Below are 26,063 nucleotides of genomic sequence, written 5' to 3'. Positions count from 1 at the left end.
CAACTATACAGGGAGATAGAGGTTATAAAAAACAAGCAATCAGAAGTCCTAGAAATGCAGGAAGCAATAAACCAACTTAAAAACTCAATGGAGAATACTACCAACAGAGTAGAACACTTAGAAGATAGAACATCAGACAATGAAGACAAAGTATTTCAACTGGAAAAGAACATAGACAGCTCAGCAAGACTGTTAAGAAACCATGAGCAGAACATCCAAGAAATATGGGATAACATTAAGAGACCAAACTTAAGAGTCATTGGGATACAGGAAGGTACAGAGCTCCAAACCAAAGGAATGAGCAGTCTATTCAATGAAATAATACAAGAAAACTTCCCAGACTTGAAGAATGAGACAGAATCCCAAATCCTAGAAGCCTACAGGACGCCGAATGTGCAAAATCATAAGAGATCCACACCTAGACACATTATAATGAAGATGCCCAACATACAGAATAAGGAGAGAATTTTAAAAGCTACAAGAGAAAGGAAGCAGATTACATTTAGGGGTAAGCCAATCAGGATAACAGCTGATCTTTCAACACAGACTCTGAAAGCTAGAAGATCCTGGAATAATATATTTCAAACACTGAAAGAAAATGGGTTCCAACCAAGAATTGTGTATCCAGCGAAATTAAGCTTCAGGATGGAGAATGAAATTAAAACCTTCCACGATAAACAAAAGTTTAAAGAATTCGCAGCTAGAAAACCATCTCTTCAAAACATCCTCGCCAAAGCATTACAGGAAGAGGAAATGGAAAATAACAATGAAAACCAACAGTGGGAGGTAGGACAGTAAAGGGGGGGGGAATAATCAAAGAGGAAAACAAACAATGTTTAGTAACAGAAATAAACAAATATGGCTGGAAGAACAACCCATATCTCAATAATAACCCTAAATGTTAATGGCTTAAACTCACCAATTAAGAGACACAGGCTAGTAGAATGGATCACAAAACAAGACCCAACAATATGCTGCCTACAGGAGACGCATTTGATAGGAAAAGACATACATAGGCTGAAGGTGAAAGGTTGGGAAAAATCATATCACTCATATGGACTTCGGAAACAAGCAGGCGTGTCCATACTCATATCAAATAAAATAGATTTCAAGCCAAAGTTAATCAAAAGAGATAAAGAGGGACACTACATACTGCTTAAGGGAACCATACACCAACAAGACATAACAATCATAAATATTTATGCCCCAAACAATGGTGCAGCTATGTTCCTCAAACAAACTCTTCTCAAGTTCAAGAGTCTAATAGACCACCACACCATAATCATGGGAGACTTCAACACACCTCTCTCGCCACTGGACAGATCTTCCAAACAAAAGTTGAATAAGGAAACTATAGAACTCAATAACACTATTAATAACCTAGACCTAATTGACATATATAGAGTATACCACCCAACATCAAGCAGTTACACTTTTTTCTCAGCAGCACATGGATCCTTCTCAAAAATAGATCATATATTATGTCACAGGGCAACTCTTAGACAATATAAAGGAGTAGAGATAATACCATGCATCTTATCTGATCATAATGGAATGAAACTGAAAATCAACGATAAAAGAAGGAAGGAAAAAGCATACATCACTTGGAGAATGAACAATAGGTTACTGAATGATCAATGGGTTATAGAAGACATCAAGGAGGAAATTAAAAAATTCTTAGAGATAAATGAAAACACAGACACAACATATCGGAATCTATGGGACACACTGAAAGCAGTTCTAAGAGGAAAATTCATTGCTTGGAGTTCATTCCTTAAAAAAAGAAAAAACCAACAAATAAATGATCTCATACTTCATCTCAAAATCCTTGAAAAAGAAGAGCAAAACAACAGCAAAAGAAGTAGAAGGCAAGAAATAATTAAAATCAGAGCTGAAATTAATGAAATCGAAACAAAAGAAACAATTGAAAAAATTGACAAAACTAAAAGTTGGTTCTTTGAAAAAATAAACAAAATCGACAGACCCTTAGCGATGCTAGCGAAGAGAAGACGAGAGAGAACTCAAATTACTAGCATATGGGATGAAAAAGGCAATATCACAACAGACACTTCAGAAATACAGAAGATAATCAAAAACTATTTTGAATCCTTATACTCCAATAAATTAGAAGATAGTGAAGGCATCGATAAATTTCTTAAGTCATATGATCTGCCCAGATTGAGTCAGGAGGATATAGAAAACCTAAACAGACCAATATCAATTGAGGAAATAGAAGAAACCATAAAAAGACTACCAACTAAGAAAAGCCCAGGTCCGGATGGGTATACAGCAGAATTTTACAAAACCTTTAAAGAAGAATTAATACCAATACTTTTCAAGCTACTTCAGGAAATAGAAAAGGAGGGAGAACTTCCAAATTCATTCTATGAGGCCAACATCACCCTGATACCTAAACCAGACAAAGACACTTCAAAGAAAGAAAACTACAGACCAATATCTCTAATGAACCTAGATGCAAAAATCCTCAATAAAATTCTGGCGAATCGGATACAAAAACATATCAAAAAAATTGTACACCATGATCAAGTAGGATTCATCCCTGGGATGCAAGGCTGGTTCAATATACGGAAATCAATAAATGTTATTCACCACATCAATAGACTTAAAAATAAGAACCATATGATCATCTCGATAGATGCGGAAAAAGCATTTGACAAAGTACAGCATCCCTTTATGTTCAAAACTCTAGAAAAACTAGGGATAACAGGAACATACCTCAATATTGTAAAAGCAATCTATGCTAAGCCTCAGGCTAGCATCATTCTGAATGGAGAAAAACTGAAGGCATTCCCTCTAAAATCTGGAACAAGACAGGGATGCCCTCTCTCTCCACTTCTGTTCAACATAGTTCTCGAAACACTGGCCAGAGCAATTAGACAGACGAAAGAAATTAAAGGCATAAAAATAGGAAAAGAAGAACTTAAATTATCACTATTTGCAGATGACATGATTCTATACCTAGCAGACCCAAAAGGCTCTACAAAGAAACTATTAGAGCTAATAAATGAATTCAGCAAAGTGGCAGGATTTAAAATCAACACGCATAAATCAAAGGCATTCCTGTATATCAGCGACAAATCCTCTGAAATGGAAATGAGGACAACCACTCCATTCACAATATCTTCAAAAAAAATAAAATACTTGGGAATCAACCTAACAAAAGAGGTGAAAGACTTATACAATGAAAACTACAGAACCCTAAAGAGAGAAATAGAAGAAGATCTTAGAAGATGGAAAAATATACCCTGTTCATGGATAGGCAGAACTAACATCATCAAAATGGCGATATTACCCAAAGTTCTCTATAGGTTTAATGCAATGCCAATCAAAATCCCAATGGCATTTCTTGTAGAAATAGAGAAAGCAATCATGAAATTCATATGGAAAAATAAAAGACCCAGAATAGCAAAAACAATGCTAAGCAAGAAGTGTGAATCAGGCGGTATAGCGATACCAGACTTCAAACTATACTACAGAGCAATAGTAACAAAAACAGCATGGTACTGGTACCAAAACAGGCGGGTGGACCAATGGTACAGAATAGAGGACACAGAAACCAATCCACAAAACTACAACTATCTTATATTTGATAAAGGGGCTAAAAGCATGCAATGGAGGAAGGATAGCATCTTCAACAAATGGTGCTGGGAAAACTGGAAATCCATATGCAACAAAATGAAACTGAATCCCTTTCTCTCGCCATGCACAAAAGTGAATTCAAAATGGATCAAGGAGCTTGATATCAAATCAGAGACGCGCCGTCTAATAGAAGAAAAAGTTGGCTACGATCTACATACTGTGGGGTCGGGCTCCAAATTCCTCAATAGGACACCCATAGCACAAAAGTTAATAACTAGAATCAACAAATGGGACTTACTCAAACTAAAAAGTTTTTTCTCAGCAAAAGAAACAATAAGAGAGGTAAATAGGGAGCCTACATCCTGGGAACAAATCTTTACTCCTCACACTTCAGATAGAGCCCTAATATCCAGAGTATACAAAGAACTCAAAAAATTAGACAATAAGAGAACAAACAACCCAATCAACAAATGGGCCAAGGACCTGAACAGACACTTCTCAGAGGAGGACATACAGTCAATCAACAAGTACATGAAAAAATGCTCAACATCTCTAGCTGTCAGAGAAATGCAAATCAAAACCACCCTAAGATACCATCTCACTCCAGTAAGATTGGCAGCCATTAGGAAGTCAAACAACAACAAGTGCTGGCGAGGATGTGGGGAAAAGGGTACACTTGTACATTGCTGGTGGGACTGCAGATTGGTGCAGCCAATTTGGAAAGCAGTATGGAGATTTCTTGGAAAGCTGGGAATGGAGCCACCATTTGACCCAGCTATTCCCCTTCTTGGTCTATTCCCTAAAGACCTAAAAAGAGCATGCTACAGGGACACTGCTACATCGATGTTCATAGCAGCACAGTTCACAATAGCAAGACTGTGGAACCAACCTAGATGCCCTTCAATAGACGAATGGATAAAAAAAATGTGGCATTTATACACAATGGAGTATTACTCTGCATTAAAAAATGACAAAATCATAGAATTTGCAGGGAAATGGATGGCATTAGAGCAAATTATGCTAAGTGAAGCTAGCCAATCCCTAAAAAGCAAATGCCAAATGTCTTCTTTGATATGAGGAAAGTAACTAAGAACAGAGTAGGGACGAAGAACAGGAGAAGAAGATTAACATTTAACAGGGATGAGAGGTGGGAGGGAAAGGGAGAGAGAAGGGAAATTGCACGGTAATGGAAGGAGACCCTCAGGGTTATACAGTGGAGGGGGTAGAGAGAGAGGAGCGGAGGGGAGGGGAGAGGTGGGGAGGGGGGAGGGTGGAGGATGGGAAAGGCAGCGGAGCACAACAGACACTAGTATGGCAATTTGTAAATCAATGGATGTGTAACTGATGTGAATCTGCAATCTGTGTATGGGGTAAAAAAAAAAACAAAATTAATTAAAAATGTATATTTAAACATAAAAGCTAACACTGTATTTTCTGAAGAAGATAATAGAAAAAAGCCTTTATTATTTTGAGACATAGATTTCTCCTGTCAGCATATTAGACTTGATCAAAATTTTCTACCTTTGGGTTTTGGAAAAAAAAAAAGACTAAAAGGGCATGGATTGGGAGAAATATTCACATTATATATACTTGACAGAAGACTTGCATTTATAACATACAAAAAAAGTCTTTAATAAGGCAACTACTACTAAAATGGGCAAAAGATTTGAACCTGAACTTTACAAAAGAAAATATACATAGAGGTGCATGAAAAGATACTTAAAATCACTAATCATTAGGGAAATGCAAATGAGGATATTAAGCACACAAGAAGATAACACTTGGCACTCACTAGAATGTCAAAAATTTAAAAGACTGCCAATATTCAAAGTGTGAGGATATGGAACACCTCTCCAGAACTCTCAGACATCACTGCTGGAAGTGACAGATGCAGAGAATGAACTCTGGACAACACTTTGGCAGTTTCTTTTGAAGATAAATACGCACTCTCTATATGATCCAGCAATTCTACTCCTAGGTATTTACCAGAGAGTACTAAAACGCACACAGACCAACTTGTACATGAATGTTCCAAGCAGCATTGTTTGAAATAGTCAAAAACTGGAAAAAATCCTGGTGTTATCAACACACATTATATTTAAACAAATTTTACATACCCATACAATACATAGTCAGAAATAAAAATGAAGTATCAATATACACAACATGGGTGAATCTTAGAATAATTGTTGTGAATGAAAGAAGCCAGATAAAACGGAAAATTACATATTGTAGGGTTCCATTTACGTAACATTCTAGAAAATGCAAGCTTATTTGTAATGACAGGAGGCAGATCAATGGTTTAGAGAGGAAGGATGCAGGAAGAGAAGGAGGGATTGCAGTGAGGTGGGAAGGGACATTCGGGTGTTCCACATCTTAATTGTGGTGATGGCTTCCCGGGGAGATATATATGCTAAAATATTAACTTTGTGAAATTTATTGTATGTAAATTCACTAAATTTCTTTAATAAGAGAAAAAGTCAGCTATTCTTTAAAAATAGAAAAAGGCCCCTGGTGGAGGCCTTTTCTCTTCAATTAACATTTTTCTAGTGTGTTCACTGTCTAACTCTGTTTGTTACTTTCAGATGATTCATTCCGGGCTCGTAGTGCCAGTAATGTTCCACCTTCCTATTCTCCCAATCCTGCCTTACCAAGTACCTCCCGTGGGACGAGTAGCACAGCTGATTCGAAGAACAGTGGGAATAAAGATCCACAACCCCGGAAGGCCGTGTCGTAAGTCGTCAGTGACACATGCTGAGTTTATTGTCCCACCGTGTCCTCAGTTCATTTTCCTTCTTACTTACATACTTTCCAGAGCATAGGAAATGTCCATAACGAGGAAGTGTTTCAAGCCAAAGGGGATTATAATCGTGGGAGACTTGGGTGTTAGGTGGTGTGCACGAGTAAGCAGTATATGGCAAATACCTTGTAACCTTAGGAAATCAACAAAGACCATTTAAATGACCTCCGCTAGCATCTGAAATCTGCTTTTCTTCTATAAAAGTTTTACTTTCTGGGGAATTCTCTTTGAGAAGGTGTTAGGTGGTATAGTTGTATCCCTTTAAACAGCCAGCTGTGGGATCTAATCCCTCATTGCTCAGAAAGATGGGTATAACAAATGCCACATAAGAAATACTATTCTAGCACAAACCAGAGTTGCAATTTAGAAAACTGACATTTGCAGACTACACTTGGGCCTTGGAGTTATAAAGGGCCTCTCTCTATTCTCCTTGCCCCATGCTGTTTTACATGCTTTTGCACCTTGTTTGAATTGCTGAAGCCTGTGTTTCTTTTAGCTTAAACATTCAAGAGTGTAGTCTCATAAAAATCATCATAAGAGACCATAGCAAGGTACACATGGTTCAGCCGGGCTGCAGGTTTGCTCTTTCAAATAGAACTCCCAATCCTTCTGATTAGAACAGAACTTAGACAAGATTCAGACTTTCTTTTAAATTCATGGACAGTTTCAAAGTAAGTTTTTCATGTGAATCCTTTTATAAAAACTCCATGCCAGAGTTCTTTTTTAGGACTTAAATTATATTATAATTCATTTTAAATTTTATTTGGCCAGTGGGTCTATACCCAACTTCATTCAGAATTTAGAAATCAGTTTATTCAATGGAGCTCACAGAAGGGTTAGGACTCTATACTACAAAAAGTAATAGAGATAGGAAAAAGTGATATTGATATTACAGATTAGCATTGTTAATGTGGAGAACACTCTGACTAATGAAAATACTCCACCCATATGTTACTGCCCTGGTGATGAACCTGTGGGAGTTCCATTTAGAAGCTATGCAAGCAGAGGTGGAACCGGGCGGTGAGCTCCTGTCAAGCAAGCAGCAGGGCTCAGTTCAGCCCCGTGCTTCTCCAGCCTCACTGTTGTCTGTGCTGACTCACGCTTGGTCTTGAAAGGGGCCTTTCTGTTCTGCATCCTGACATCCTGCCTCTCTCTCCACCTAGGCTCTCTTCTCACAGGGTTGCCCTGGACTTCTCCTATGTGGACATATTTAGTAATGGCACATTCCCTTCTCCACTTATTTTTCTGAATGTCATCAGCATTTTTTAAAAGTAAAGACCATTGAAATATATTCATGCCAGCCCTCCTTTACTTCAGATTCCTATATCTGATCTTTCATTGTCCAGCTCATTTTTCCTTTTTATATAATTGGTGGTTACAAAAATGAGTCCAAAAACAACGACTGATAAGAAATCACATCAGGCTTGTTTCTTCTTTTCTGAATGTTCTGAAGAGAGGAATGCTGGGCTCCACAGCTGTTTCCTGACCACACGCCTGGATGTCCAAGTGCCTGGCCACACTTCCTATAACGGGGGTCTCGGGTGGACTATCAGAAGTGTGTACTACCACTTAGCTGGGACAGGTGGCTGATGTCTCCCCTGCTCTCACTTCTGTGAAGTATTATTCACATTTCAGAACCACGTCACATCTAAATGAAAATATGTCCTTTTTATTTAAAATAAGTCTATGAAGTGATTTCAGAAAGTATTAATTATTTGAATTCTTATTTCTCAAGAAAATTCTGTGCAGAACATTCCCTCACTTTATAAAATGACACATCTGGTATTCAGAAATAGTGGTGACTTGAAGTAAAGGTGTGCATTGTGTCTTTTAAGGTCAGTTTATATATTTAGTTCTGTGTAATTTCCACTGTGGTTATATGAAATTTAAAAAGAAGCAAAACTTGTATGAACTAAATTGAATGCTATGTTAAGTGCATACTTGGTTTTTTGGTCATTAAAGGTAATTCTGAGTAATTTTTAAGGTGTGTTTTATCTTTTCCCTTAATCAGGTTCTCATATATTAGGTTTATCTAAAGTAGCTTTTCTTTATTTACTTAGTAAGCATTATATGGATAAAATTTTTCATGTTTTCTTTTCTCCTCTCCCTGTCTTCCTTCCTTCCTTCCCTCCTTCCATCCTTCTTTCCTTCAGGAAATCTAGAAAATCCAACCCTTAAATCAACTGCATAATGAAGGAGGCAGACAGAGACCGCTAGAGATGACATGATCAGTGGGCAAAAGCAGAAGCAGTGGCTGGGACCTCTTTAAGGTGTTTTTGTTTTTGTTTCTGTTTTTAATGAAATGGGAAAAGACACAGAATGGCAGCTGATATTAAACTTACCATATTTGGAATTAGATCCCTAGGAGGTATAATTAATAGATATTTCTTAAATAATAATAATAATGTGGTTACAGAATTCCAATGTAACAGTGCAATGTAATGAAAAATAACTAGGCGTGTGCATTAGTGACTGCTGCGGTGAGACAAGCCTGCCTTTCTTTGTGCAGGAACCCAGCTCTCCCATTGCCCTAGAGGGTAGTGTTCAGATAGGATAAGACAGTGCAAGTCAGCGGACCTTGCCCTTGCTGGGTCGTCACAGGGACAGGAGCTTGGGAAGTAAGGAAGTTACTGCACCCTCTTATGGCTCTCCAAGCCAGGATGAAAGGACAAACTGAACAGCTGTCCATAGTTTTATCAGTTCCATGATTCCAGGACATCCCCACATTTCAATTTGGCATTGAAAATTCTATAAAGACTTCTGATAACTGTGAGCTACAGATACCTTTAAAATAATAGATTGATGATTTCCTTTATTTCCTAGAATTTCTTTTATACATACTTTGTTTACTTTTTAGATTGTATTAGTCCTTACTTCATTTAAAATGATGAATCTGGTTTGAATCAGCTGTTATTCCAAGCTATCATGCTTAAGCTTTGTCAACAGCATTTATTTGTCCTATTATTTCATCAGAGTTGCCTGTGGAACGTGTACAGTTCTTAAGTTTAAAACGTCAGTTCTTGAGATATACTGTATGAAGCTATTGTCAGCTTCTCTATTTCAAATGCAATCAGCATATAACTATATTATATTAGAAAATATTTGTTTTTTAAAATATATTGATGTATGATAAAGATGATCTAATTTGTGAATGCATATGCGTGTGTGGTTACTTTTTATAATGTGAAATGGATAATGAATTGACTCAAAATAAAACATAGGTTAATGAGGTGCCTGTGTTTGTGAAAAAAGTTTTGAATACTTTCCTGCAATTTTTATTCTATCATTAAAGAGCAAGACAGTTCATTTTCAAGTAATGAATAATAGAAGCACATCCATGTCAACTGTAAATTACTCAGGGAACAGTCATTCAGTGTGAGTCTTTTTCGTGCCATTTGTTTCCTTTCCTTCCACAAAGCCTCTTTTTGTCCATGTTTAGTGATGTGTTATGTCCTGCATCAGAGGATAAAACAGAACTGTTTAACTGTTCATTTTGTCAGCATAGTTCCAGTAAGTGTGAGAAATTTGACAACACTAATTAAAGGAATTCAGTATGGTTTTTGTGGATTTCATTTAACTATTTTAATTATGTCTCCTACTATCATCAATAATGTGGATTGAACATTTATGATCTAGAGACTTTGTGGTGCATAATGGTACATCAAGGCTGCATCCCTTTTTCCAGTACTTCAATTCAGTCACCTTGACTCTGTTACTTTAAATAAAATGGATAATTTCAATTTACTTGTTAAAAAATAATTTAGGTGAGTTATTAGATTTTTTTCCCCATCATGGATGTGGGAAAAGGGGAAAGTGAAGAGAAAAATCACCACTACTTGTAAAGTTTAAGAATGTAGAGAAGTTAATTGCAGTCTTGCTCCTAGGTATTAAATTCTGAGTTATAACAGTCAATCATGCAGGGTGTGGTGGCACAGACCTGTAATCCCAGTGGCTTGGGAAGCTGAGGCAGGAGGATTGTGAGTTCAAATTCAGCTTCAACAACTTAGCGAGGCCTTAAGCAACTTAGCAAGACACTGTCTCAAAATTAAAAAAAAAAAAAAAAAAAGTTGGGATGGGGCTGGGGATGTGTCTCAATTGTTAAGAGCCCCTGGGTTCAATCCCTGGTACCAAATAAACAAAAACAGTCAATCAGTCAATCACAATTACTTTTGGAAAAATTTTTTTTCATTAACATGATAAACTTCTAAAGTTTTTGAAATTTTGTCACATTTATACTTAAAAGCACAGATTGTAGACACAATAAAAAATGTCAGTAGTTATGAATATCCACACAGATCTCCACTGACACCAGAAACAAGACCAATGTTCTTATAAAAGTTATGTTTAACAACTTACTAGGTAGATCCCGTCCACCAGGTGTAAAGAAAGCATTCTCTCCTCCTGTGGCCCTTGACAGTGACCCTTCCTGTACTGGCTCAGCCCTGTTTATTTCAGAGCATTATGTTCTCAAAGACCTTTTCTCATTTTCATCTCTTAAAAGTGAGAAATTTTCCTGAAATCTCTGCTATTTTTACAGACCATACTTCGACACAAATAAACCTGACTAACAAGTCGCTTAGGAGTGGCTCTTGGAGTTAGCCATCTTTCTTTGTCTTTCTTCCTAGGCCCTGGAATTTCCTGGTCCTAAAGGAATGTCAGGACTTGGACTGCAGGAATGAATTAATGTTCATATTTGAGAATGATGAAGTCAGTCTTTAAACTGCCTCTTAATATTATCACCTATTCAGCTTTACTCTGATTTATATTAATAATTGAAAGAACTAACCAGTAATTTTAGGTATGTTTCAACATTATGTAGAAATAGATAGAAATTAATTAGGCATTTGTCGACACAGTTGACATTCCAAAATTAGTTAGCTCTGTGGTCATTCCTAGTTCCTTGTTTCTATGTCAGAAGATTACTTCTGGAGGAAGCTTCAGGGATATTTTCTGTTTTCTTTTTTATTTAGAGGAAAACTTTGATTTGAGCACGCCCTGACTATTTAGCAGGATCCCATCAGATGCTTTAGGTAGAGGGAAGGAGGAGTAGAAAGGCTTGTGATGGGATGCAGGAGAGGGGGGCTTCTGACTCGCCGTTGCTGCACAGTGGCCTGAGACAGGTGTTTCCCTTCCAGAGATACAAGGTGTGGCTTATTCACTAGATGCAGAGGCACTGGGCCAAAGGCCCCCATGCTGAAAGGGCCCACAAAGATGCTTTACTTCTAGCAATAAGCAAGATATATGCTTTGATAGAATGGTAAATATAATCCAGAATATGTTCATCTTCATACCAATGCAGTTATAAAGTATAATTTTAATATGTATATGTATATATGAATACATGTGGGGAGATATATGTACACACACACACACACACACATTCTTATTTTTCCCCCTTTCTTATCAAGGGGCCCATGAAGGCAAAAATGCCTGGTGCCCATGAAAGTGACAATGTGACCCTGTTTGTGGATCCCTGTTTCTTTGTGAAATGAAGGTGTTGTGCTGGACTTATTTGTACCAGAAAGGAGTCCAGAGAGAAACAGGGCTCAAGGAGATTATGTACATGTGTTTCCCCTAAGGCTTTAATCTCAAAATAGTGTTGTGACCATAACGATGTTCTTAAAGTTCAGTGTGTGAGCAACAGAGAAAGGTAGATAGCCCCGGCTCTCCAACACAGCACAGGTTGAAAACACTGGACAAATTGCAGCAACGTCTTAAAATGTTATCAATTTTATCCTTGTGTTCATCTGAGAACAGCCTGAAAAAGCTGAGGACACAGGGGACACACACTGTGCCATCCAGTGCTGATGTCCCATGTGGGTTCAGATGCCTGATTGAGCACCTGCTGTCACACTGAGAGCTCATGCCAGTTGTGGGTCACAGGAGATTGGATTCACCACCCTGCAGAAATAGGAGCACCCTCGAGGTTTCCTTGTAGACCCTCAAGTGGAATGGCCGGGGCACCTTGGTGACGGGAGGCAGGGAATACAGTGATTTCTGTCAGGGTTCCTGTCACCGCCTCAGTTCCTTTCTCATCAACTTCAATCACTGATTGAAAAAACCCAGAAAAGGGAATAGTGTGGAAGACCATTCATATGGCAGCAGAGAGAGGGAACGAATTGAGCCCTTAAAATTCTTGATGGTGGTCCTACCCACTTGGCCACACTCCTGGGATTTAGTGGTACAGGGCCCATCTATGTCAGGAGTCACAGTCTGGGGATGTACCAGGGACTCCCTTAGAAACCTAAGAGGGGTTTTTCCAGGAGACCTCAGGAACCCAGTGTGATTGTGTAATATGTAAAATAAGTTCTGTGATTGGAGCCAGGGACTCTGACTGGCACATTTATGCATACGTATCTAATATTTGTGGAGCCCCCATATTCTGTGCTATTGATTCTTGTGTTGAACCAGTGCCTGTGGAAGGCTTTGAGCTGCCTGGGTCTCCTGCATCCTTTGACTTTCCCTCTGGCAGGGTGGGGACAGGGTGTGGTGAGTCTCTGGTGGGAGCTCCCCAGTGCCTGGTCCTGTTCTGGGGCACTCCCTGGGGCAAGCCTGAGGTCCTTGAAACCTTCCTAAACTCTGCTTATACTCAGGCTACCTGCCTGTTTATGAAAGTCTTTTGTCCAGGAACCTAATGGAATATGAATGATGTGTCTTTATAATTATTTTATCAACCTAATAATTCCTAGAAATTCTCTATTTTCTGGGGTGAAAGTTTACTCCCAAGAGCAAACACAGGGTATTTAATAGTTTACAGTTTAAGCTTCATGGAGATGCCGTCCTTGTAAAACAGCACGTGTCTTCAATTTTCCTTGTGTTTCCAGCAGAATTGTCGAATTGTCTTGCCTTCCCTGGCACGCTAAGGCCTGATTGCAGGCCAGAGTTTTCTACTGAGTCCTGCAAAGGTGGATTCAATTTGTCCTCCCTCTTGGAGTTGAAAGTTACAATTGTATGAGAAAATATGAGCCAACTCCACAGCCAAGGAAGAAGGTGACGAGATGTGGCCGCCACGTGGAGATGTGTGGGGGCATTTTCTTTGTCATAAGGATCATGGGGACAGGGGAGGGCAGAGGGGGCTACTGCTGTCCTCAGTGAACACAGGCCCGGAAGGCCACCCAGTCCCCAACAAGGCACAGAACTGCTGTGGACCACAGGTGGTTCTGATTGTCCTCTGAACCAAGAGCACCTCCCCTGAGAAACGCCGATTGGCTGAGGGCATTCTGTGGACTGACTAAACCTGTTCTTAACAGTCTAGGCATAAAAGTCGGGCCCAAAAAATAGGAGTTAGGGAGAAGCTACAGGTGTGTGTGTGTGTATGTATTAAATAGCCATTTGTGGATCGGGCTGCTTCTCAAGGAAGGGATGAAATAAATCTCGGTCACGAGACTGGCACCAGAGGGGTTTTCTAGAGGAGCTGTCCAAGGCAGGTGGGCGGCAGGGCCTTGTAAAGTCAGGGTTTCCTTCACCCTGAAGGGGGTGGGATTCCGTGGGCTCTTTGAGGATTCGACAGACTCGTGACTTTGCAAGCCAGTCCACTTCAGGGCTAGGTGGCTCCTCGAGCATCCAGAGGAAGGGGACAGGGCTCTGCTGAAGAGAGATGGGCAGAACAATCCACCCTAGATGTATGCTTCCCACATTTTCCCCCCATTTCACTAAAGGGTGGGTTGATCCTTCCAGTTGCTAAGGCTAAAAGCTACAATCACCTTTGACTGACAGATCTCTTCCTTTCTCTCACTCCCATCCAGTCCACTCAAGATTTTGCCAACTCTTGCTTCCTTAGGTAGATCCAGAATCCAACCGCTCCTTGTCACTACCACTGTCAACCCCACCATCCAAGCAGCAGCATCCATCGGGGTTTGACCTAACCTTGAACAGGTCTCCTGCTTTCACGCTCATCCCCCTGGTGTCTTCACCACGCAGGCCATCGCACCCCTTCCCAGACCCCCCAGGGCCCTTCCGTCTCCTCAGACAAAGCCCAAGTCTTTTCTGGGGCTTGCTTGGTGAGGTGGCCAGGCTCCCTGCTGCTCCTCAGCCGAGTGGGCACACTCCCATCCCAGAACATTGTGCCCTGATGCGCTTCTCCATCAAGAGAGCCCACAACTCACCCTTTAGCTCAGATGTCGGCCTGACACTTCCTTGGGCCTTTCCTGAGCCCCTCTCCCTTGCTAATGCTCCTGGTCATCTTCCTGCCCTGGAAAACAAGCTCCTGGGCCAGGGACTTGGCCTCTTTTCTTCCCTGCTGCATCCCTAGCACTGGGCAGGGATCACAGTAGGAGGAGCCCTGTAAGTACTTGCTGAGTAAATGGCTGGATGAGCCAGGCCTGCCATCCATCGATCAATGCTGGGGGAGAGTGGGAAAGAAGGAGACAGCTGCCCCCGCCCTTGGGAGCTCAGAGCTCAAGGGGCAGACAGCTGGAGCCACTGTGCCTGGGATGAAACCGTGGTGAGCGTCACAAGGACAGATAGGCGGAGATTGTGCATGTTACATGTTCCTGAGCCATGTCTCCACCAGCTCTGTGGTCAGATCACCTTCCAGGGCCAGGTGGTCACCTGTGTTCCCCATGAGGACCACCAGCATGGTGGTGTTTCCTCAGTAGGGCAGTGGGAGGACATGGCAGTGAACCTTCTTATCAAAGGTGGAGGCAGACTTGCCTGCCCTGTACATCACTGGCGCCTTGACTGCCTTGGACTTGTCCAGGTGGAAAGTGTCAGCTTCGGTGAAGGTGGGCCACATGTGGCCAGCCCCTTCCCTGAACGAGTAAGAAGGGAGTGCATGCAGAAAGCAGCTTCTGCCAAAGCAAGGTTCTCACTCACAGAGGGAGGGCTCTGCTGCCTTCCGTCTAGCAAGGAGCCATCTCCCCTCATGAAGTTTGCCAGGGCCACAGCTCAGGCAGGCCAATGGATTACCCAGAGGCCTCAGCTCTTCTGGGCAAAATGCCCTCTACTCACAAGCCCAGCTGGAGTCACACACAGAAGCAAGGGAATGTCTCCTGGTCCCTGTTCCCCATCTTTCTGGACCTGGACAAAACTCACTCTCAGTCCTGGTTAGCTTAAGTCTGGAGAAGACTTGGGGCCTTTGCATGGCCCTGGCCACCATCTGTGCAGCATCTCCATAAAGTGACAGCATTTCTGGCCCACGCACTCCCAGTACAGGGGAAGCCCCAGCTCCCCTCTGCACAACCCTCTGTACCCGAGCCTGTCCTGGGTCGTGCCCTGGCTGGCTGCAAAGTGGCTTCCCCTCCTGGGGCTTCGCTCATCTCCTGGGCTGGCTCTTTGTTCCTGTGCATCCACACCCTGTCCTATGCTCCCAGAGAACCTGGGATCAGGGTGTCAGGAGACCCTTGTTGTGCCTGGCCTGGGCATTTATGTGGACTGAGCAGGTTTGCCTCTCGGGCTCTGCTTTCAGCTCCTGTTCTGCCCTATGCGTTGGCAGCCAGGGAGACAAAGATTTCTAAAAGCCCATGTATATGTAGTGCCTCGCCTGTGCCAAGCACAGCTGGGCACTCATTATCTCATGTGCCCTCGTGACATCAGAGCAGGTGGGAGTGTCCCTGTTTTTCTATAATCAAAATTGGAGGACAGAGGTTTTGTCACTTACTCCAGGTCACAAAAGCAGAGAAGGAAGAAGAGAAAATACAACCCTAAATTTCTCGGGCACTGGGTAGAAGTGCTAGGAACACAGTAAGAAGTGGAGGCTATGGGAAGACCAGGGAGTGCCTGGACCTGTCTGGCACCGTCTGTCGCTGCTCCAGCTGGCTGTGCAGCCGGAGAGCAGGTTCACAGGAGCTCCTCCAGCAAGAGCCACTCCCTGAGCAGGACAGGGGAGCAGGACAGGGGAGCAACGGACAGCTAAGGGCGCTTTGGCTTGGGAGAGCAGAACATGACCCAAGTCCCTCAGAACAAGATGTGATCCACAGAATCAATTTGGTTTGATATTAATCTCATCAAATAGCTGGGGAACTTCCCCCTGAGGCTCTTTGTGTAATATTCATGAGCCCCTGGGCCTGAGGGCACTGAAAATTCACAGGCATATGCTGTATCAAGGGGCCTCTTGGGTGAATTGGGGAAGGTCTCTTTGCCATCAAAATCCTTGTGGATGAAGGCAAAACTCCCCTGGGCAAGGCCCAGCTCTGGTGGAGAGGGTCTCTCTGATCAGCTTAAAGAGGGAGGCAGGAGCAGGGGCGTGGCGTGGCTCAGAGTCTGCAGGTGGAGGCTGCTTTCCACCTGGCGCTCTCTGCCCTCTGACCCCAGCATCAGGCCTACCATGGCCAAGGGGAGTAGACCGCGTTGCCCTGTCCCTCATGGGCATCTTTCACAGGAGGTTGAGCCCAAAGTTAAAAATCTCACTAGACAGCTGCTGTCTGGTCATCAGCCAGGCCCCCTCTGTCCCCAGCTGATCCTCCCCATCAGTAGGAGCCTGCACTCCCCCCACCCTGAGTCTGGTTCTGAGGAGGCTGAGGCTCCAGAGTGTCCATCCCTTCCTGGGCTTCTGGTGACCCAGGACCAAGGGCCAGGCCAGGCACCAGCCTCATCTCCGCCAGGAGGACAGAGAGCAGGAGGCTCAGGGCCACCTCATGTGGTCAACTGTGGAGGCCAAGGACTGGTTCCGTTCCACAGAAGACTCCCTGCATAGGAAAGGGGCAGGGATTGCTTTAATGCCCCAAGTAACATGCCCCGAGTGAGGGGTGACCATCCCTCCAGCAGCCCCGCCTCCTCTGGGAGGATCCCACAGGGGCTCAACTCTGGCTCGGAGAGTCCTGCCCCGGGGAGCCCTGGAGCAGCCAGGGTTGCACCCATTCTCCAAGGAGGGAGCAAAATGTCAGCGCAGAACCCCTCCTGCTCTCCTCCCCTGCGGGGCCCTTGGGCAACTCCCATTCTCCAACTCCTTTTTCCTCTTCTTTCTCTTTCCTCCCCTTCTCCGGGGACAAGTGGCAGTATCAGAGCAGGGTCAGGTGCCATCAGGGGCCTCACAAACCCTTTACAGAATGGCTTCAGGCATGGCCTTTGATTGCTCAGCCATAAGGCAGCCAATGTACGCTGGGCCACGGGCACTTGGGATGTGACACATTTGGCTGGGGATTTGGAGGGTCTGAGAGGCCCTCGGGCAAGAAAAAGAGAAAGCCTGCCACGCTGGTTTTTGACGCACATCCTCCTGCACCTGCCCCCGCCCTGCACAGTGCCCGCGGGTCTTCCCTGCTCCTCTAGCTGGACTCCCAGGATGGCGGGAGCTGGCACAGCCGGGGCTTTCAGCACTGGCCTGGGCTTAATCCCATCTCTCCCACAGCAGCCTGGGGTGTGCTGGCTTTGCTGCTCCAGTCTGGTACCTGTCCCCTACTACCACCTCTCCCAGGTCCCTCCGTGTTCCTTGGCACACAGGATGGCTCCTGGGCTGTGCCCGTCTGTGACCACATGTTCTGGTTCCTGGAGTTTGGCCATACACCAGGCCTGGCTGCACAGGCCACCAAGAGACCCCTCTCCCTCACCCTTGCTCTGTTCTGGGAGGAGGAGGGCCTGGGTGGGGCAGGACGTCCCACCTTGGTGTGGGGTATCGCAGGCCTCTCCCTTCAGGGAGACCCTGGCTCTGGCCCAGGGTCCCTGTGTCAAGGGGGAATGCCAAAGCAAACCTCCTAGGCTGCTGCACCCGGAGCCAAGCCAAGTCCAGCCCCGGGATTCCTCCTGCTGCCCCTCGCCCTGCTGACAGCACCACGGATCAGGGCCCCCTGCTGTGGCCTGAGTAGCGCTCACACTCAGTGAATTCTTCAGCCATGTTTTCCCAGGGTCATGCTTCACAAGTCCTCTCTAATCCCCAGTAGCAAGCCCAGGATCGCAGGTCACGCCGTCATTGTCACTGTTGGGTAAGTCCCTCCTTCCGTGCGCCAATCCCCCCATTCCAGGCCTTCACTGTGGTTATGAACTGAATATTGTGCCCCTCCGAAATTCATAAGTCCAAGCCCTCACCCACAAAACGATGGAGTGAGGAAGTGGGGCCTTGGGAGGTGACTAGGTTGAGATGAGGTTATGGTGGGGGGCCCTGTGTTGGGATTAGTGTCCTCATGATAAGAGGACAAGGGCCGAGAACCTCCTCTCCCCATGAAGGACACAGCATGAAAGGTGAGCATCTGCAAACCAGGGAGAGGGTCCTTGACACAGTCCAACCGTGCTAGCACCCTGATCTTGGGCTCTGAGCCTCCAGGACTGAGACAAATATGGCTCAGGCCCCCAGCCCATGACATTTTGTTAGAGCCAGTCCCAACTAAGACAGCCACGTGACAATATTCAGCTCTACTTTGTAGGGTAAGCCCTCGGCAGGACGCTCTTGAATTTGGTCAGCTCTCTCACGGTTACCAGGAAGCTAAGCCAGCACACCAGCTAGATGTCACCCCTTCCAAATGCTAAGTGTCACCATACTGCTCCTGAAGCTCCCCCTTCTCCTGCCGGGTGAGAGTCCTTGACAGCAGGTGGCTCCTGCACCTCCTAATGGAACCATCCCCCCTGTCATCTCAGGCCTTTGTTCCTCAGCCAAATGGTGAGGACCTATGTGCTGGGCCACTCCTTGGACTAGGAGCCGGCAAGCTCAGTGAGGACACACCTTCCCAGATAGCATCTGATGGTAGGAGACTCCTGGCACCTAGAGCTGCAGTGACCGTCCACTCCCGACCCTGCCCAGGGGCAGGCCCATTCTGCTGGGCCGTTAGTCAGGGCCCATGAAAGGCCGAGACTCACACCACTCCCCGGGCCCCCTTCCTGCAGGGGAGCCCACCCCTTCCCCAGCCCCAGCCTGGATTCACAGTCCCTGTGGAGTCTAGGGTGAGGACTCTGCACTGCTTGGCCACTGACCCCTCACATTGGAGCCCACCCAGAGCAGACAAGGGCATTCCCCCTCCTCTCCCCTCGGGTTGGACTCTGAAGGTCTCTCTGTGGTCACTGCCTCATACCCGCCAAGGGCCCCTGGTGCCAGGGAAGATCGTCCAGAGGAACGATGAAGGCTTAGGTGTTGTAGCCAAAGCCTTCAGTAAATATTTGCTATTCCAAAGTGTGATCCCCTGGGGGCCGTTACTGATTAACATCCCAGAGGTGGCGGAGCTTCTGGAAACCACACACCAGGAGGGGCTTCCTGCACTCCCAGTTCCAGGGGCGAAACACATGGATTCACCTGGAACTTCTGCTTTTCAACTCAAGGCTGTGCCCTGACCCTGAGCTCTGCCTGGACAGGGCCAGGGACTTTCTGTTGAGTGCCTCTGGGGACAGAACACCTGGTGAGGGAGAAGACAATGGTGGCCTCCCCTGCTTCAGCCAGGGTGGGGCAGGTGCTCTCCGACCCCAAGGACCCGCCAATCCAGTGTGAGACAGACAGCTAGATCACAAAGCCTATTTCAAGGTGAATTTACAGCTCTCAGCATTGAAACTGGACAGACCCTCAAGCCCTCAATGTCAAGGCTGGTGGAGACCCTTTAAGCCCAACTTCTCAGACCTACTGACTTCCTTTTTTATCATATAAATATGTGGTTATCTGCTCCTTACCACCCTTGAATCAAAATTTATAATTAATATAACCTACCCACAAATTTAAAAAAAAATAGTGTTCTAAGATGAAGGCAAAATACAATTATAAACCAGGCACAGTGGTGCACGCCTGTAATCCCAACAGCTCAGGAGGCTGAGGCAGGCGGATCGCAAGTTCAAGGCCAGCCTAAGCAACTTTGTGAGGCTCTAAGCAACATGCATTCACACACAACACACACCCAATATATACACGAGTGCTCCTGTCCTGGACTATGCGCTGTTATTTTATTTATTTATTCTTTTCTTGTGTGCTTCTGGCCATTATTTATTTTTCATTGGAAGTTTTTAGTTTTTGAATTATCTCAAAAGAATAGCACCAAGAACACCTACATCCCTCTCTCCAGATTCGCTTTTTCCTTCTTCTCTGTTTAGCCATCTCTACTTTGCACATCAGCACATACACTCACATATGCTATCTTTTTTTAAAGGGCTAATGACATCCTTTATTCAAGTCACATAGAAAAGCACATCCTATTAATGTAAAATGTTCATGCATGTAAGATGATCAGTCATTAGCAAATTTTAAAAGGCTTATATAGGCACACCAAATGTTTCAGTCAACTTTTTTTGTTGCTGTGACCAAAAGACCCAAAAAGACCCACTTTAGAGGAGGGAACGTTTACTTGGTGCTCACAGTTCTGAAGTCCCAGTCCATAGACAACCAGCTGCGTGGCTCTGAGCCTGAGGTGAGGCAGAGCATCATGGCAGAGGGGTGTGACCTGACAATCGGGAAGCAGAGAGAAGGTTCCTCACAGGGGACAAAATATATGCTCCAAAGGAGTGTGGTGGCCCGCCTCTTTCAGCCACTCCCTAGCTGCCTGTAGTCACCACCCAGTTAGCCCCAGTGGTGGGTTAGCACACTGACTAGTTGAAAGCTCTCCTAACCCAATCATTTCACCTCCTGATGGAAATATCAGGGGTCCTAGGCCCCCCAGGAGCCGAAATAAACACTCAGAGACAGCTCTGTCCGCAAGGCAAGAATTTACTTCTAGTGCAGAAGGGCGCCCAGCAATCAGAACCCAAAGCCAGCGGCTGAGCAGGTGGCCTCACGGCCTTCGTCCCCGCCGTGGGTCTTGGCTGGGGCCCAATGGTCAGGTGGCCGCACAATCTTTGGCACAAACAGCTGAGGAAAAGGGCGCTTAGCAGCTGCTCCCTGGTCAGGCTGACTACGCTGCCCCCAGAGGGTCATCTGAAGAGGTGTCCTTCAACTGCCCAGCTCCTTTGCTGTCCCTTGTTCCTAGCTGGGGAAGCCTCTTGGGTGGAATGCCTTTTGGCGCAGACACAATCACTGAGGAGGCGGAGGCTGGAGGCAGAGACTCTAGAAAGGCAGGCAGCCGTGTAAGCCATGGCAGTCGGGCGGCCAGGGGGAATCGGAGTTGCCAGTGGGACAAAAACAGCCCGGGGCTTGCTGGCCCTCTGAAGGGACACCCTCGCTGCACACAGGCCCAAAGAGCAGCCACCATGACTCCAACCTCTTTAAAGGAGCTCAATGTCTTTGCAGAAGTGTGCAGATCACACGGAAGCAAGTGATTTAAGGAAAAGGAACCTCGAGTCGGGTGAGTCAGCCAGCAACCGCCTCCCCGCCCCGCCCCACAGCGCAGCTCCACGGGGGCCGCAGGACAGGATCAGCGACACCCAGACACCACTCCCCACCTGCTCCGGCTCCAAACTCCCCAGGCAGAAACAAGAGGGACTGAGCTCCGTGCAGGATGAACACGGGAATTGTGACACAGGTCAACACCCTCCGGCCACCCTCGGGCCACACGCTTGACTAGAGAGGCTCAGTCCAAAGTCTGTAGGACCTGAGAAGCTCGTGTGTCCCTTTAGAGTGAAAACACAAATGAGGCCTTTCCAAGGCGCCAACTTTGAGTTGTGTTTGCAGTGATGGCACCGAAAGGCTGCTCTGGATCTTTCTTTCTGTTGATTAATCCACGTTCATTCCCTTTTGGGGGCACAAATGAAGTAGTTCATGAAGACTTAAGTGGCTATGAAGACCATACATCTCTGAGAATGTCTTAAAGAAAGGTCACCAGACCACGTCAATGTTCATGGCAGCTCAATTCACAATAGCCAACTATGGAACCAACTCAGGTGCCCTTTAACAGATGAATGAATAAAGAAAATATGGTACCTATATACAATGGAATATTACTCAGCCATAAAGAAGAATGAAATGATGGCATTTGCCAGTAAATGGATGGAACTGGAGAATATCATGCTAAGTGAAATAAGCCAGTCCCCAAAAAACAAAGGCCAAATGTTCTCTCTGATCTGTGGAGGCTGATTCACAATGAGGGGGATGGGGTGGGTGAAAGAAGAATAGAAATTCACTGGATTAGACAAAGAGGAATGAAGGGAAGGGAGGAGGGATGGGAATAGGAAAGACAGTAGAATGAACTGTCTTTTCCTATATGAATACATATACGAAGCCCCACATCATGTGGCTCACAAGAATGGAAAGTTGTCCTCCATGTCTGTATGATATGTCAAAACACTCTCTAGTGTCATGTGTATCTAAAAAGAACAAATAAAAAATACTGAAAGGAAGGTGACCTGAACCTTTGAGCTCTGAACAGCGGTTGGCAACTGCTGAACCTCACACCTGCGATTTCCCGAGCTCCTGGGTGGGAGCTGGCTCGGCCTGGCCAGCCCTCATGCACTCGGTGGTCAGAGAGGGAGGAAAAGAAAAGTCCGTTCTCATTCACGTCCATCTGATTCGAGTTGTTGGCCTGTGGGGAGGGGTTGGCGTAGTTCTTTCTTCTAACTTCAGGTTTCTCCAGGGTCGCTGCCTTCAGATGTCTTTAATGACTCGTCACCTCTCAGTCACCAGGGCTCCAGCTGCTGCAGACTCCGACATCCCTCGAGGGAAGGCAGGGCTTGGCCAGGGTGGGCAGCCGCCACCGGGGCTGTGCTGCACGTTCTTGTCCAATCCCTTTCAAAAGAGCAAGCAGAGGTGACCCTCTTGGATAAACAGGAGCCCGATTTCTCTCTCCGTCTTGAAGATGTTCCTCCCAAACGAATAATAAACCCAAATAGAAATCCAGGCTTTGGCCACAGCTGGTGGAACAGCCCCACTTGGGGGAGGTAAAGCATTCCGGTTGCTCCTCATTTCCCCTCCTACCTGTATGATCTTCTGGGGAATATTTATTACAGATTAAGAGAACCATGAACATCAGCAAGCTCCGATTTTCTGAGAAACTCCTGCCTTGATCACAGAGTTCTGTTCTCGGGGACACTAAGCCGAAGTGGACTAAGGAAAGGCCGTAGAAGGAGCTGAAAGATGGTTCCAGAACAACCCAGTCCCAGTGTACGAGAACCAGCTGCAACTGCCAGGAGACCCGAGATGGGCAGGCAGATCCAGGATGGCACAGAGTGCCATTTATCGGCCACTTAATGACTGAAGTGTGGTTCTTGGGTGGCAGCGACACCAAGTGGGTTCCGCAAGTCGAGTCAGAAGGAGAGCTGTGCATCCTGGGAAGGACAAAAGTAGCTCTATCCCGGACGGAAGGGAGCTGGTTTCTCTCAAGCTGATATCCGAGGGCTGGGCCCATTGCTGGCGCCAGAGTCCAGTTGTAAAGCTCCACATACCTCTCGTGGTTTGATCTATTCGTAGCATGCTAAGAAACTGTGCAGGAAGACTGGCGGGGACAAGGGTGGTGGTGTTATGGACCAGGCTATATGAGCAATGACCCAACAGACTCCATTTTGCCCTAGACTCCAGGTAATGTGAGAAACGCTTCTCCCATGGGAATACCCCCTCCATACCCATCAATAGGTGCTTAGCATAGAATGTTAGGGGCACAAGATGGCAATTCTTATACGATGTAAAATTGTTGTCTCTTTGGTTCCCATTTTCCTTGGACAATGAACCCTGCCAGAGAATGACTATCTAGATGTTAGTAACCATTCTTTAACTTGTACTCAACTAGGGTCGTTTTGACCCACTTCTCCTTCTGCTTATGATTTGAGATCTCATGCTGTTTGTGGTCTTGAATCATAGCAACAGCTGCTTATGACTCATGTACTGGCATGTTTTACTTATGGTATAAAAGGGGCACTCAAACCGCTGGAGGGGGTCGGAGATGTAGACTTGCAGCCTGCCCCTGGTGGATCCGATCACCAGCTGGCGATAAAGATGGTTCATCTTCTGCTTTAAGTTTGACTCAGTGATTTATTACAATCTTTGCCATAACTGTGGTGACGACTCAAGATGGCCACAGTCACGTCAGTTGAATCCACATAGGCGTCAGGAAGGGCCTTATCATTATAGGGCACACATCACTTTGTATATTACCCCACGATTTTTTGATTGAACCCAGGAGAGCTTTACCACTGAGCTACATCCCTGGTCCTATTTATGTATTTATTTTTGAGAGAGGGTCTCACTAAGTTGCCCAGGCTCATCTCGAATCTGAGATCCTCCTGCCTCAGCCTCCTGAACTGCTGGGATTACAGGTGTGCACCACCACTCCTGGCCACCTCACACATTTCCCCAACAATTTTCATTTTGTAGTCATGTCTAACATATGTCCACCCAACTTTGGTACAGGTGAATACAGGTAGATTTATTAGCATTATCAATACAGACTCATGGACTCTTAATTTTTTTTAACACATAACTGTTCTTAATATATCTGTATCTCTATCTCTATATTTTTATTGAGATGTTAAAATTACCCTAGATATAATTATATGACAGAAATGGACTAGAAACCATGAGTTTATAGCTCTAATTCATACCAACTCTGCAGGGGGCTTCGTCGTTTCTCTCTTCCATACTTCTGTCCCCTTCTCTGCTCAGGTCTACGAGACACATAAATAACATGGTGTCTGCTACACTCGTTGCAGGAAAAGCAGACCTGAAAGGAGGGCACCAAGATCTGCCTGCAGCGTCTTACTCTTGGGGATGAATAGTCCCAGTCCTGCACTTAGATAATGAGACTCTTTCCTCCTCCTCCTCCTCCTCCTCCTCCTCCTCATTCTTCTTCTTTAAATTTGTTCTTTTTAGTTATACATGACAGTAGAATGCATTTTAAAATATTATACAGACCTGTTTGAGTTTTTCTTTTTATTCTGTTTCAGGACTTTTATTGTCTTGTTAATTTAACTGCTCTTTTTAATATATTGAATATTAACATTATTCCAAAAGTGTACATTGCATCAATAGATCCACAAGAGAAGTGCCGTTCCCTCCCCACTGCAACCTCTCTGGTCTAGTCCTCTTCCCCAGTCCACTTTAGGGAATCATTTAATGACTTTCTGGTTTATTTTTCCTGTATTTCTTTATGTAAGGACAAGAGTAAAGATTCATGATTTCTTTTTCTTCCAAACACTTTGTAGATATCCTCCTTGGTTTGCTTGTTTGTTTTTACAGCTACGTAGTACTCCCATTGAACTAATTTCCTATGTTTGGGCCTTTAAGTAATTTCCCATTATTTTGTAATTACAAAGAATGCTCCAATTAATAACTTTGTAGATATCATTTTAAAAATTGTCAATGCTGTGTCTTTAGGCTAATAATTCTTAGAAGTGGGATTTCTGAATGGAAGGTGAATATATCTGTATTAAAAAAATACATTGGGTTTAACAGTGGCCCCTAAAAGATATTCTGAGAACTAACACTGGGGACCTGTGAATGTGACCTTATTTAGAAAAAAGGCCTTTGTAGGTGCAAATAAGTTAAGGGTCTCAAGATGAGATCGTCTTGGACTTAGGAAGGGGAGGACCTTCTCTAAAGACAGGTGTTCTCCGCAGAGGTAGGCAGAGGGAGCTTGGAAGTACAGAGGGATTCTGGGGAGACCTCGTGAGGACAGAGGCAGAGACGGGAGTGATGGGCCCACCAGCCCCGGAGCATTGAGGACTGCCGACAGCACCCAGGGGCTAGCCGGAGGCTGGATCGCATGCTCTCAGAGCCTTGGCAGGATCGAACTGGGCAACACCTGGCCCATGGACTCTGCCCTCCAGAACTGGGCATGGATTTATTTCTGCTGTCGGAAGCTGCCCCGCTGGTGGTAATTTGTTTCATCAGGTCTTAGGAAACACATGTGTTGTATGTTGCCCAATCCCCTCCCACGGGGCCTTCTGCCTCCTCCAGCTGTGC

At 45.0% G+C, this 26,063-nt stretch overlaps 2 protein-coding genes and 1 long non-coding RNA gene across 9 annotated transcripts in view; 1 reads left to right on the top strand and 2 right to left on the bottom strand.

Annotated features, from left to right (window-relative positions):
* Ppp4r4 (protein phosphatase 4 regulatory subunit 4) overlaps positions 1-9,967 on the top strand; it is a 105,999-nt gene extending 96,032 nt beyond the window's left edge. For 6 of the 7 annotated variants that reach the window (XM_046440572.2, XM_046440574.2, XM_046440571.2 and 3 more), the window contains 2 exons: positions 6,186-6,333; positions 7,854-8,376. In XM_046440572.2, the coding sequence (XP_046296528.1) occupies positions 6,186-6,333; positions 7,854-7,929 (224 nt within the window). In that variant the 3' untranslated portion in view covers positions 7,930-8,376. Of the gene's footprint in view, positions 1-6,185; positions 6,334-7,853; positions 8,377-8,553 lie in introns of those variants that run through there. The other variant, XM_046440573.2, reaches the window with a different exon arrangement.
* A 2,310-nt stretch (positions 9,968-12,277) lies between these two features.
* Serpina10 (serpin family A member 10) lies at positions 12,278-16,769 on the bottom strand. Its single transcript, XM_058577848.1, is given in 9 exon segments — positions 12,278-12,392; positions 12,394-12,450; positions 14,887-15,150; positions 16,302-16,334; positions 16,336-16,386; positions 16,388-16,426; positions 16,428-16,671; positions 16,674-16,697; positions 16,700-16,769. Coding segments are annotated over 9 exon segments (897 nt in total).
* Positions 16,770-20,929: 4,160 nt separating this feature from the next.
* On the bottom strand, positions 20,930-21,742 carry LOC124090470 (uncharacterized). Its single transcript, XR_006851092.1, has 2 exons — positions 21,617-21,742; positions 20,930-21,281 (listed from the first exon to the last, which is right to left on the bottom strand). It is a non-coding gene; the product is annotated as an uncharacterized LOC124090470 (long non-coding RNA).
* Between the last annotated feature and the right edge of the window lie 4,321 nt (positions 21,743-26,063).

This window comes from Marmota monax, unplaced genomic scaffold (assembly GCF_021218885.2).
Source record: "Marmota monax isolate L192 unplaced genomic scaffold, Marmota_monax_Labrador192_F-V1.1 WCK01_AAM20220418_F8-fsc00017, whole genome shotgun sequence".
NCBI lineage: Eukaryota > Metazoa > Chordata > Mammalia > Rodentia > Sciuridae > Marmota > Marmota monax.
The sequence above is the reverse complement of the archived record's forward strand: the minus strand, read 5'-3'. Positions and strand labels throughout refer to the sequence as shown.